General features: G+C 42.2%; 1 protein-coding gene across 1 annotated transcript in view; it reads right to left on the bottom strand.

The window, feature by feature from the left end:
• Sfmbt2 (Scm like with four mbt domains 2) overlaps positions 1-13,878 on the bottom strand; it is a 194,296-nt gene that overhangs the window by 108,018 nt on the left and 72,400 nt on the right. The window contains 2 exon segments of the mRNA XM_032884847.1: positions 7,275-7,422; positions 9,780-9,881. Coding sequence (XP_032740738.1) covers positions 7,275-7,422; positions 9,780-9,881 — 250 coding nt within the window.

The following is a 13,878-nucleotide window of genomic DNA, read 5'->3' as shown; positions in this document are numbered from 1 at the left end:
GAGGCATGAGTTTGAAATTCTGATCCTCCAGAGTCTGTCTGCCAAATGTTGACCATTCATGTGAGTGTGTGCTTGCCTGTGTGGTGTGTGTGTGTGTGTGTGTGTGTGTGTGTGTGTGTGTGTGTGTGTATAAATATTCATATATACATATGGACATACACACACACATACGCACATGCACATACATAGGGGCATTACATGAATCCCGGGATATCTCTAATTCATCATGAAGTGAAGCATGTGTTTAAATGCAGGATGCTCCTGGCTTTGACTCCCAAGTGTTGGCCATTTGTGTGTGGCTGTGCTCGCGTGTGGGCATATGTGTGTTTGTGTGTGTGTGTGTGTGTGTGTGTGTGTATATTCAATACACATATGACATACACATAGACATTTATACACATGCACATATACAGGGGCATCACTTGAATCCCAGGCTATCTCTAAGTCATCATGAAGTGAAGCATGAGTTATAACTCTGATCCTTGTGACTCTGTATCCAGAGTGTTTGCCATATTTGTGCATCTGTGTTTGCGTGTATGTTTATGTGTGTGTGCATGTTTGTGCATATATATACATACATATATAAATATATATAATATATATAATGGTATACATGGACACACATACACACACACATAAACGCATGCACAAACATACAGGCATCACATACGGGATATCTCTAACTCAGCATTAAGTGAAGCATGAGTTTGAACACCTGATTGTCCTAACTCTGTCTCCCAAATGTTTGTAATTCCTGTGTGTGTGGCGGGGGAGGGGAGGAATGTATGTATTTGTATATTTATACACACTCATTGACATATACACACACATGCACATCCATAGGGGCATCACATGAATCCCAGGCTATCTCTAACTCATCATAAAGTAAAGCTTGAATTTGAACTCCTGATCCTCCTGATTCTGTCTCCCAAATTTTTGCCATATTTGTGTCTCTGTGCTTGTGTGTATGTGTCTATATATTCATATACACACATGGACATAAACACATTCATATACACACATTCACATATATAGGGGCATCACATGAATACCAGAAGCATGAGTTTGAACTAATGGTCCTCCTCAGTCTCCCAAGTGTTTGTCATTCATGTGTGTGTGTGTGTGTGTGTGTGTGTGTGTGTGTGTGTGTGTGTATTCACATACACATATAGACATCACACATACATATACACACATGCACAAACATAGGGGCATCACATGAATTCCAGGTTGATTTTAAACTCATCATGAAGTAAAGCATTTGTTTGAACTCCTGATGTCCCTGACACTGTCCCTCAAATGTTTAGCACTCCTGTTTGTGTGTGCTTGCATGTGTGCTTGCATGTGTGTGTATGTGTGTGTTTACCAATATGTATATTCATATATACACATGTACATACACACACACATATTCACACATGCACATATATAAAGGCATCACATGAATCCCAGGCTTATTTCTAACTCATCATGAAATGAAGCATGAGTTTGAACTCCTGATCCTCCTGAATCTGTGTGCCAAGTGTTTGCCATTTGTTTGTGTGTGTGCTTGCGTTTGTGTGTGTGTGTGTGTGTGTGTGTGTGTGTCTGTACTTGTATATTCATATATACTCATGGACCTACACACACACATGTACACACATGCACATATATAGCAGCATCCCATGAATCCCAATAGCAAGAGTTTGAACTCATGATCCTCCAGATTCTGTCTGCCAAGGGTTTGCCATTGGTGTGTGTGTGCATGCATGTGTGTGTGCCTACGAATATATTCATATACACACATGTGCATACACACACACACATATATACACATGCACATACATAGGGCATCACATGAATTCCAGGCTGATTTCAAACCCATCATGAATTGACGCATGAGCATTACATCCTGATTCCCCTGAATCTGTCTCCCAAGTGTTTGCCATACATGTGTGTGTGCTTGCATGTGTGTGTGTATGTGTGTATGTATATGGATAGTCAGATACACACATGGACATACACACAAACATATACACACATGCACATACATAGGGGCATCACTTGAAACCTAGGCTATCTCTAACTCATCATCAAGCAAAGCGTGAGTTTGAATTAATGATGCTCCTGACTCGGTCTCCCAAGTGTTTCCCATTCATGTGTGTGTGTTTGTGCTTGTGTGTGTGTGTATGTGTGCATTTATATGTATATTCACATACACACATGGACATACACACAAACATATTCACACATGCACATACATAAGGGCATCACATGAATCCCAGGCTGATTTCAAACTAATCATGCAGTGAAGCATGAGTTAGAACTCCTGATCCTATTGACTCTTTCTCCGAAGTGTTTGCCATTCCTGTGTCTGGGTCTGTGCTTGAATGTGTGTGTATGTGTGTATCTATATGTATATTCATATACAAACGTAGACATACATCCACAGATATACACACATGCACAAACATAGGGGCATCACATGATTCCTAGGCTATCTCTAACTCATCACGAGTGAAACATGATTTAAAACTCCTGATCCTCTTGACTCTGTCTGTGAAGTGTTTGCCGTTTGAGTGTGCCTGTGTGTGTGTATGTATATGTATATTCATATACAAACATGGACATACACACACATATACACACATACACAAACATAGGGGCATTACATAAATTCCAGGTTTTCTCTAACTTATCCTGAAGTGAAGCTTTAATTTGAACTGATGCTCCTGATTCTGTCTCCCAAATGGTTGCCATTTGTGTGTGTGTGTGTGTGTGTGTGTGTGTGTGTGTGTGTGTTTCTATATTCATATACACTCCTGGACATACACACAGATGTATAAACACATGCAAATACATAGGGGCATCACATGAATCCCAGGCTATCTCTAATTCAGACTTAAGTGAAATATGAGTTTGAACTTCTGATCCTCCAGACTCTGTCTGCCAAATGTTGGCCATTCTTGTGTGTGTGTGCAGTTGCATGTGTGTGTGTATATAAATATTTATATACACACATAGACATATACACACACATATTCACACGCACATACATAGGGGCATCACATGAGACCCAGGATATCTCTAAAACATCACCAAGAGAAGCATGTGTTTCAACCACTGATTCTCCTGACTCTGACTCCCAAGTTTGGCCATTCGTGTATGGGTGTGCTTGCATGTGTCTGTGTGAATACCAGGCTATCTCTAACTCGGCATGAAGTGAAGCATGAGTTTGAACTCCTGATCCTCCTGACTCTGTCTCCCAAATGTTTGCCATTCCTCTGTGTGTGTGTGTGTGCTTGCGTGTATATGTATGTGTGCATGTATATGTATATTCATATACACACATGTACATACACACACATATATACACACATGCACATACATAGGGATATCACATGAATCTCGGGCTGATTTCTAAGTCATCATGAAGTGAGGAATGAGTTTGAAACCCTGGTTCTCTTGACTCTGTCTCCCAAGTGTTGCCATTCGTTTGTGTACTTACTTGTGTGTGTGTATGTGTGTGTGTGTGTGTCTGTCTGTCTGTCTGTCTCTGTGTGTGTGTTCTTGTCTCTGTGTGGGGGTGTATATGTAGATTCATATACACACATGTACATACACATGCACATACATAGGGGCCTCACATGAATCCCAGGCTATCTCCAACTCATCATTAAGTGAAGCATGAGTTAGAACTCCTGATCCTCTTGACTCTGTCTCAGAAGTGTTTGCCATACTTATGTGTCTGTGCTTGCATGTGCGTGTACAGGTGTATTAATATACACACATGGACATACTACACAAACACATATACACACATGCACATACATAGGGGCTTCACATGAATCCCAGATTATCTCTAACTCATCATGAAGCAAAACTTGAGTTTGAACTCTTGATGTTCATGATTATGTCTCCCAAATGTTTTCCATTCGTGTGTGTATGTGTGTGTGTTTGTGTGTGTGTATGTGAATGTATTTGTATATTCATATACACTCCTCAACATACTCATAGACATATAAACTCATGCACATACATATGGGCATCACATGAATCCCAGGCTACCTGGTATTCAACATGAAGTGAAGCATGAGTTTGAATTTCTGATCGTTCTGACTCTGTTTGTCAAGTGTTTACCATTCGTGGTGTGTGTGTGTGTGTGTGTGTGTGTGTGTGTGTGTGTGTGTATGTGTGCTTTTACGAATATGTATATTCATGTACACACATATATACACACACATACATATTCACACATGCACATACATAGGGACATCACATGATCCCAGGCTCATTTCTACCAATCATGAAGAAAAGCATGAGTTTGAACTCCTGATCCTCCTGACTTTGTCTCCCAAATCTTTGCCATTCGTGTGTGTGTGTGTGTGTGTGTGTGTGTGTGTGTATGTAACTGTATATTCATATACACTCATGGACATACACACAGACATATAAACACATGCACATACATAGGGGCATCACATGAATCCCAGGCTCTCTCTAGCTCATCATGAAGTGAAGCATGAGTTTGAACTCCTGATCCTCCTGACTCTGTCTCCCAAGTGTTTTACATTCGTGTGTGTGTGTGTGCTTGCATGTATGTGTATATGTATATGTATATTCGTATATACACATATACATACACAAACATATATACACAAATACACATACATAGGGGCATCACATGAATCTCAGGCTGATTTCTAAGTCATCATGAAGTGAAACATGAGTTTGAAACCCTGATCCTCTTGACCCCGTCTCCCAAGTGTTTGCCATTCATGTGTGTGCTTGCGTGTGTGTGTGTGACTGTGACTGTGTGTGTCTATGTGTGTGTTCTTGTGTGTGTGCGTGGGTGTATTTATAGATTCATATATACATATGTACATACACACACACACAGACACACATGCACATATATAGAGGCATCACATTAATCCCAGGCTATCTCTAACTTATCATGAAGTGCAGCATGATTTTGAACTCCTGATCCTCCTGACTCTGTCTCCCAAGTATTTGTCATTCCTCTGTGTGTGTGTGTGTGTGTGTGTGTGCTTTCCTGTGTGTGTATGCCTACACGTGTAGATTCATTTACATACATGTACATACTCATACATGTATACACACATGCACATGCATAGGGGCATCACATGAATCCCATGCTGATCTCTAACTCATAATGAAGTCAAGTCTGACACTGTCTCCCAAGTACTGGGATTAGCATTGTGTGCCATCATGCCTGACGGAGTGCCAATCAATATATTATTCACTATAATACAACAAATGGTCAATAAAATGGAATTTTTGATAGGAACTAAGGACAACTGCTTAGGTTCTTTATGGAAAGAAAATTAGAATTACGAGTCACTATTTTGTGCCACTGTAATTAGACAGTTGACATAGAGGCAAGCTAGTGCTACAATAAAGTTTCCTTTACTCTTGGATCCTGCATTTTACAGCACAAATCCAGTGTTTTCCACCAAACCGTCCCTCAGTTTGGAAGCCTCCCTCTGTGAAGTCTATGGCTTATCTTTGGTATTGCATGCCCAGAAGGTGGAAAGCCTATGTATCCATCGTGTTTAGTTTACTTGTGTGTATTTATTTAAGCACTGTTGGTAGGGCCTATACCACTGGCTGTCATTTATTGGATTAAAATGGTGGGATCAAATCTCTAACAGCAAAATCCTAAGGCTGGAAGCTACTGGACGGTTCCAGTCCTTCCCAGCTTAGAGGGCTTGTCTCTAGAGCCGGGGGCAGATATATTGGCTTGCTCTTTTAAAAGAGAGCACAGTCGAAACAACATAAAAACAGATCTGCATTCTTGGCACATCTCTCTCACATGCCTTCTACTGAAATTTTGTCAAAGACCAGGCACCATCCAATTGCAAGAAGGATTCACAGTTTTCACAGCAATCTAAGCACACAGGAAAACCTTTGAAATCTCTCGGGTATATGCAAGTTATAGCTTACACATTCTAGCTATCAACCCCAATGTTCAATATTGAAAGAGACATAAAAATAAAATCTCCTTTCACACATTAATAAAATATGGAATGGTGTTTGCCAAAGCCTGCCAACAGGGTTTCCCAGCACTCAGAGTAAGAGAAGACATGATGAGATGAACAACCTCAAAAGGAAACCACTAAGCCACATTACAAAACCCACCAGTATCAACACTTCTAAAATTGCATTCGTTTTAACTACCAACAAAAATAGAATCTACTCTCGTGAGATGAAGCCAGAGTCCAATAAACAAAGCCATGACTGTGGTGTAGCCATCAAGGTTTGGAAAATTACACCTTCAAACTGTAATTCACCAACTGCTCTCAAGCATATAGACCAATTACCCATGCCAGTGTCACGGCCTGCTAGCATCTGCCAGCCCTGACTAAGGCAACCCAACTGCCCTGAAGGATGACTGTCTGGAGATGAGAGCTTTAGGAACGGCAGCAAAGGGAAGTTTGTACAAGTACTCGTGATAGTGATTGCAAGGCTGCGATTCAGACAACCTCTCAGGACTTCAGAAATTATTTAACACAACTGAGCTTGGAGTTCCCTGGGGCAGGGCGCAGTGGGTGGGTGGGTGGCGGATGACTGGGGTTTAAATGAGATAATTTTTATGACCCATTTCAAAAGATAAAATCTTCCACCTGAGTGCTAAAATCCCTCACGTAGTAGGACGTGGGGTTTAAACAGAACGGTTAACACCTCCTGTGTCCTCTGCATCTGCAGAGTACTAAGAACATTGGTCTGCATTCCACGCTGATTTGCCCGCCTAAGTGCACAGCCGCTGTGCTTGCTACTGGCGCGAGCAAACACGACTTGTTTCTCAACACTCATCAAACCCGAGGATTGCTGCTCTCCTCTTTGCTCGTCGCTTTTTATCATAATTATTGCGTTAGATTTTCGGACCCTAGGAATATCTGAGCAGTGGAGTACCTGAGACACCAGTCTAAAGAAATGCACCATTGACACTTGTTGTATATATAGACTTCCCAGACGTTTTCACATCTTTAACGTCAATGGCTGCATCTTGGTGCACGAATCACTCAGTACACCGCGCACCATCTAGTGGAGGAAGTGCCTTGCCATTGACCCTGATGATTAAGCCCCACAAACCTTCCAAGGGGTGGAGCTAAGGCAAGTTTCATGTCAATCAATACAGAAGAACCTTTCCTTTGCATCGAAGGTCAGTTCACACTGCAACTTGTCCAGATACACGCAATGACATCATTTCAGAGGCAAGCAGACACCAGCCCGTTCTATGCCAAGCCCGCACATTTCCACAGGATACGAACCTTTGGGAGGAGCGAGGTTGATTCCATTTTTAAGGCACCACTGTACTGGCAACATCCCCAAAGAATCTGCGTGGCACAGCATTGTGAGTCCGTTAGTCTCGGCTCTTAAGTCATCAATGGCCACTTGGAAAAACTGACTGTTAAAAACCTACAGAAAGAGAAAAGGGAAATGTTAATTTCTCAGTGTTGCATATATACATCCTGACAGTTTCAATGACACTGAACATGTCTTATCAAGTTGACTTTAGCAGGAACCAACATTTCAGTAGCTATCACTGAAGCCAGTGGCTAAGAAAGAGGACTGAGTTGTGATGGTCACACACAGAGAGAGAGAAATAGCTGAAATATACAGAAGAGAGAAAATGAAAATCAAAAGTAAAGACCTAGAAATATAAAACAAGGGCCTCCTATGAAGAAAAGCAAACTGACAGACCGACAACTAATTCCTGTCCATGGAAAAATAAACTGGGTATTAAAAAGCCAACACCTCAACCACTATAGCAGGGACCAAACGCCTCAAAGCAGATCCTCCAACCCCTATGGCTTCAGCCCTGGGAGACTCCTAGACCCCTGTGCATGACAGCCTTCAAAATACAACATCCTGCAGCCAGAGAGGAAATCACATTTGCAGAAAAACCTGTCTTTACTCCATGTTCCCCCCATCACCTGTCAGCTGTCACCACCAAAATATCAGATGTTCTTTGAGGACAGTGACCTCCTTTATTCATCACATGATTCACAGAGGCATTGAAAATGTTTTGTATATGAATATACAATGAATGGGACAAAAATGCCAATGATAAAAACGAACAGGCAGGTCTAGTTGGTGGAAGTGTCAACCCAGCTAAGGAGGCCACGTCTGAGATGGGGCGGGGAGGTATGTTCGCAAGCTTCCAACCGTCCGGGCTACAGAGCGAGCTGAAGACCAGCCTAGGCAAATTAGTGAGACTCTGGCTCAAAGTGAGAAATAGAGAAATAAATCTAAAGAGGACTAATGCAGCTCACTATTAGAGCATTAGCCCAGCGTGTGCCAGCCTCTAGTTTCAAGCTCCAATGATGCCAAGAAAAGGAAAAGAAAGAAACAAAGTTCTAAGGAGAGAGCAAAATCAGAGGCCTCACGGTCAACACACCCAAGTTCGCACATGTAAGCAAGTGGCACACGCATGTGCGCGTGTGCGCACGCGCACACACACCATACCTTTACAGTTATACCATGCTCTGCTTCCTAGCTCTCTATTACAAAGTATATTGTAAACTAAATCTATAAGCAAGAGTAGAAAGCCTGGCCTGCACCTCTGTGCACTGATCCCAGTAATATCTTTAACTGTAGTCACCGTTGAAAATCTGCTTTAAGAAGCATACATTCAAGGTAGGCATGGTGACACAAGCCTATAATGCTAACCCTGAAGGAGGCATGAGGATCAGAAGTTTAGGAACAGCCCGAGTCACATGAGACCCTGTTTAAAAAGAGTTTTTTTTTTTTTAAAAAAAAAGAAAAAAAAAGGATGAATCGTGGCCAGATTGCTCAAGAGAACATTTCCTGATGGTGGAACACTTAAAAACACTCTAGGGACTGGAGAGATGGCCCTCTGGTTAAGAGCACTGGTTATTCTTCCAGAGGGCCGAAGTTCACTTCTGAGCCACTGATCTGTAACTCCATTTCCAAGGGACCTGGCGCCCTCTTCTGGCTTGAGCAAGCACTAGCCATGTACATGGTGCACAGACACACATGCTAAAGCCACACCACTTAACGCTAGGGCGCCTCTCTGCACTTAGCTGTGTCCTATCTTCTTCGGGGACTTTCAGGAAGAAAAATAAAATCCTTAAAGGAGCACCCGTGTGAAACTTTCACTGTAAAAAGTCATGAAAACACCGGGTGGGATATCCTCGAGCAAAATATCCTAAAACATAAATATATTTAATGTATTTTTTTTTTAAACCTCGGACATGTATACAATGAACTGTGATCATACCCACCGCTGGTATCCCTTCTAGTGGGACATATTCAATATATATTTATAAATACCTTCTACATGAAGAACATTCTAGTAAAGCACACATGGAGGTGTGCCTTGAACTTATCTGCTGGTCCTTAGAGAGAGAGCGCACGTTCCAGCGAGCTCACTGAGACAACAAATGGACATCAGAGCACAGGATACGAACAGGGCAGAATGGCATTAAGCACTTCCTCTCCGGTACAAGTGCAGAGGAAAGTAACCTGCAAACGCTTGTCTCTCAGTGAGACGACATAAGGGGAAACGGCTGTGAACACTCAACCTGTCACTAAAAAGCTCACGTGTTTGCTACCTTTAAATTATCTTGATATTCAGTGTCTGAGAGTGACACCTTCCTTACTGGTAGCCTCAATTGGTAGCTTTTTAGTGACAGGTTGAGTCCTCGACAAATCCACACACCCATTTAGAAAAAGGAGAAAGCCGCGTGCCGAGATTACGGTCGGTTTACATGTTCTTAATCTATTGTCACCACTAATTTTCTGAGACCTACCTTGGTCACTGTTGCAGGATAGATATGAAAGGGATCATTGGTGTGCAATGTCTCCAGCCGCATCCCAGCTGTAAAGAAATGGCTTCCCAAGTCTGCATGATCCTGCAGGGATAACGGTGAGCAATATTAAAGGAGATGGCACCATGAATTAACTTGGCAATGGTCTGGACTCTGTTCTTGAGCACTGTCTTGAGTGACGGAAATCTGATGGAAATAATTAATTCTCTCCATTTCAAATTTCTAATCATTGCAAGACAGTGTGGATTTCATTATTTTCTGCGGGCTAAATTACGTTTCCAAGGGAGAGGCAGCAAGCCTTCGCTGGCCATGCTGAAGTTTACATGGAGTGAAACAATTCGTGTGGCACTGCGTTGCCTTGATCCTGTCAAGTGCTCACCGCTGAAGCCACACAATAAAGGTGGCCATCGGACATCTGAAACCCAGAAGAATTACCTTGAGGAAAAAAAAAAAAACAGTGCCTTTTGCCACCAAATTACATGACACGGCATCCATCAGTGGGAGTCACCTATTCTCCTTCCAAACATCTTAAAGGCTGGGTGGTCACTGGTTGAGTCTATAACCCTAGTTAGTGCCTGTGAGAAGCTGCAGTTACCCTGGGGACATCTGAGCGTGAATCCGACTCAGTAAAGATGAGCTGTGTGTTTTCCTTTCCAATAAGTGCCTGATTGACCCCTCCCTGAGACCTGATGACTGAGTCCTGGGGTTCTCCTGCTTCTTCCAGAAAACAAATTTCAATATCTTCTTCAGCCACACAGCTATAGATGAGGTTGACCGGACTCAGAATATCAGAATTCAATCTTGCTGAACTGGAGGTCATCTTGTACTTCACACTTGGTGTATGTAGTCAAGGATAAATAAATAAATTGATGGTCTGTCCCCGAAGTAATAGCAGGTTCAAATAAAGCTTGCTATTGTCAAATACATCAAATGAATATGCAGCACAAAAAAAACAAAAACAGAACAAAGACAAAAAAAACAAAGAACTACAACAACAACAGCAACAACAAACCCCTGAGGATCTATCAAGTGGATTTTGAATGAATTCCATGATGCCTTCCATAGCCAACTCTAAGCCAACTCTATTAGAGAGAGCCGTGATGGGTTTGCCTGTATGTCAGCTCTAACCCAAAAGCCAATCCATTAGTTCTGTCTAACGGGAGACCAGAAGAGAGGAAGTCCTCTAGAAATTCTCCAGCAGAGGTGCTGGCAAGATGGTTCTGTTGGTAAAGTGCCTAATTCAAAAGCATGAAGGCTAGAATTCAGATCTCCGGTTCCCACATAGTACGAATGCCTATAATTGTAGAGACGGGCAAGTGGACACAAATGGATGCAAGGGCTATCTGGCCAGCCAGTTTACCTGAAAAGCTATCTCCAGGTTCAGAGAGAGGCCCTGTCTCAAAAATAAGGTAGGATGTTATAGAGGAAGATACCCAGTGGAGACCTCTATCCTCTGTACGTACAAGCAAGAATGCCCGCCAACACACGCACTTGTTTCCCCCTCCCCCTCAAGGTGTTGTGACTTACACATATAATTCTATCACTGGGGAGGCTGAAGCAGAAAGACCATAAGTTTAAGGTGAGCCTGGGCTGCACATACTGAGTTCTAGCTCCAGCCTATGCCACAGAGTCAGACCCCATCTCATAGAAACCAGAAAAACAAATTTTAAAAAATTAACTCTGTAACGTGTCACCATTTTGTCAGGTGGTGAGGGGAGAATAGAAATGTTCATACATACAATCACAAGCTCACTTTCAAGATACATACATGACACACTCGGGGTCTGAGTGAAGGGATTGATGCCTTGTCCCAAGAGGGGTAATCAGAGGAGGTGCAGTCACATGTTGGGTGACATTCAAAGGACCTCACTCCGTTCTAAACTTTCTTAAGTTCCTTCAGAGCTAAACAATCAACACTTTATAAAAATTACACGCAGAGGGGAACACCCTTGCATGCAGGTGGTGACTTCGGTTGTTTATAAGACGACCTTTACAAATTCCTTAAGAACTGACAATCAAACACTTTATAAAATTATAAGCCTAAGGAAAAAAGCAAGGAGAAACTCCTCCATACAGGTGTTGCTACAAAACAAAGCACTTTCTTTGAATGGCACTTTAGAAAAATAAAAGGAACTCAAAGCAACAATCCAGGGATTTAATGTGAATTAACGCAGACTGACTAAACCAGGGAAGCAAACTGCAGGTGCTGAGGCACAAGAGGTAAACACAGAGTTACTAATTGTCACCTGAATTAAAAGATTAAAATCAAGGCTCCCCTGCAGACACCAACGCCCCCAGTTCTTATGGGTGATATCTGAGTCACACTTGTGGATTTTGCAGGTAAGTGTTTTCTTCTTTTAAACAAAACTCTTTATCCTTTTATTCTGAAGTTGCAATCAAATGTCCCTGAGTGTCCTCAACAAGTTTAAGTGGTTGTTTTTATGCGGTGTTGCCAAGACAGACAGACCTGGGGTACTCTAGACAAACTGGCAATTATGACTGGCCCAGGAGAAGGGTGCTGATTTCTCCAGACCCCTGCACTTGCTTCTCTGGTGTGGTATATCCCTCTACTAAGTGTGCAAAGCTGCTAGGCTAGACAATCTTACTCACTAATCGTAGCAAATGGTCACTTCTTAGTTGCCTCTAATCTCTAGAGCTCTCTGTGGAATTTCCCATCTCCAGGTTCATTGTAAAAGAAGCTGTCAGCAATCTAGACTTCTGGTCTACCCTCAAGCTTAAGCCCTCAGCTCCAGCATCTGTACCAGCTCTGCTTGGTACACTTTTAACTCCAATCTCTGCTCTGCCAGTAGAGACAGCTTTCCAAAGAGAGCTGTTCCACAGCCATAAAGACTTTCTGTCCCAGATCTTCAATTGATCACTGACTAGAAAATATTTTTGACTAAGTCCACATCCATCCTACTACAACCAATGTTCCCGATATTACATTGAAAGTTCTGGGGTTCCAGGGAACTCTGTATGTAGATTAGTCCCTTATCTGATTCTTTATCATGTGCAGTTGTCTAGTGAGAACCAATCAATGGCTGTCTGTCCTCCGAAATATGTAGTGAGGTATTTCTTTCTCAAGGAATCTGAACTTGTGCTGGCATCACCCCTCAGGTCTACGTTCTTAAAATCATTTTGGGGGGTGGTTTGGAGGGGTAATGTGTTCTGTACCTCTCTCTCTCTCTCTCTCTCTCTCTCTCTCTCTCTCTGTGTGTGTGTGTGTGTGTGTGTGTGTGTGTGTGTGTGTTTTCCACAAGTCCAACATTAGCTATCTTCCCTCAAACACTCTCCAACTTTATTTTTTGAAAGAGGGTTTCCCACTAAATATGAGACTAATCAATTCAATTCAATGGCTGACAGACCAATGAGCTTCAGGGATCAATCTGTCCTGTGTCCCTACTCTTACCCTACTCTACTCCCAGCACTGGAGTCAGAAGCACATTTTTAGAATAATTAAAGAATTTGACAACATCAAGAGCCCAGAGAAGTCAGCAAGGTTTTACGTATGCACTTGGACACTCTTAATCACGTATACGCTTACACAGAGAAGTATGGCAGAGGGTGGCTGAAACGATGGCTCAGGCATTGTCACCCAGTTACAAGAACTAGAATGAAATTTCATCACCCACATAATAAACCAGGCATCCCACATATGCCTGGAACCTGAACTTAAAGGCAGGGAGGTGGGACAGAGAAAGGAGGGGCCATGGGGCTTACTGGTCTCCAACCTTGCTTAGAAAATGCAAAAGCCAAGCTCCAAAGGGGAGAGATGCTGCGTCCAGGGAACAAGATGAGTGCTGAGAAAGACAGTCACATGCAGTGCACACAGTCACACACACACACACACACACACACACACAGATACTGTACTGCATGAGATAAATCTTTTTAGTTCCAACGTGCCAGTTTTCTGTCTTTTGGGAAATTAAACATTGTCTAGGTTTCTTTTCAAGACCTTAATAATTTGCATGATTTCTAAGAATAGGCGTCAATAAAATTAAAGGAAGGTTTTAATTAGTACTACATCCAAATTGTTATATAATGAACTCTGGAAACTTTACTCACATCAGCATATGTT

The sequence above is a fragment of the Rattus rattus genome, chromosome 14 (assembly GCF_011064425.1).
Source record: "Rattus rattus isolate New Zealand chromosome 14, Rrattus_CSIRO_v1, whole genome shotgun sequence".
Classification (NCBI taxonomy): Eukaryota; Metazoa; Chordata; class Mammalia; order Rodentia; family Muridae; genus Rattus; species Rattus rattus.
The sequence above is the reverse complement of the archived record's forward strand: the minus strand, read 5'-3'. Positions and strand labels throughout refer to the sequence as shown.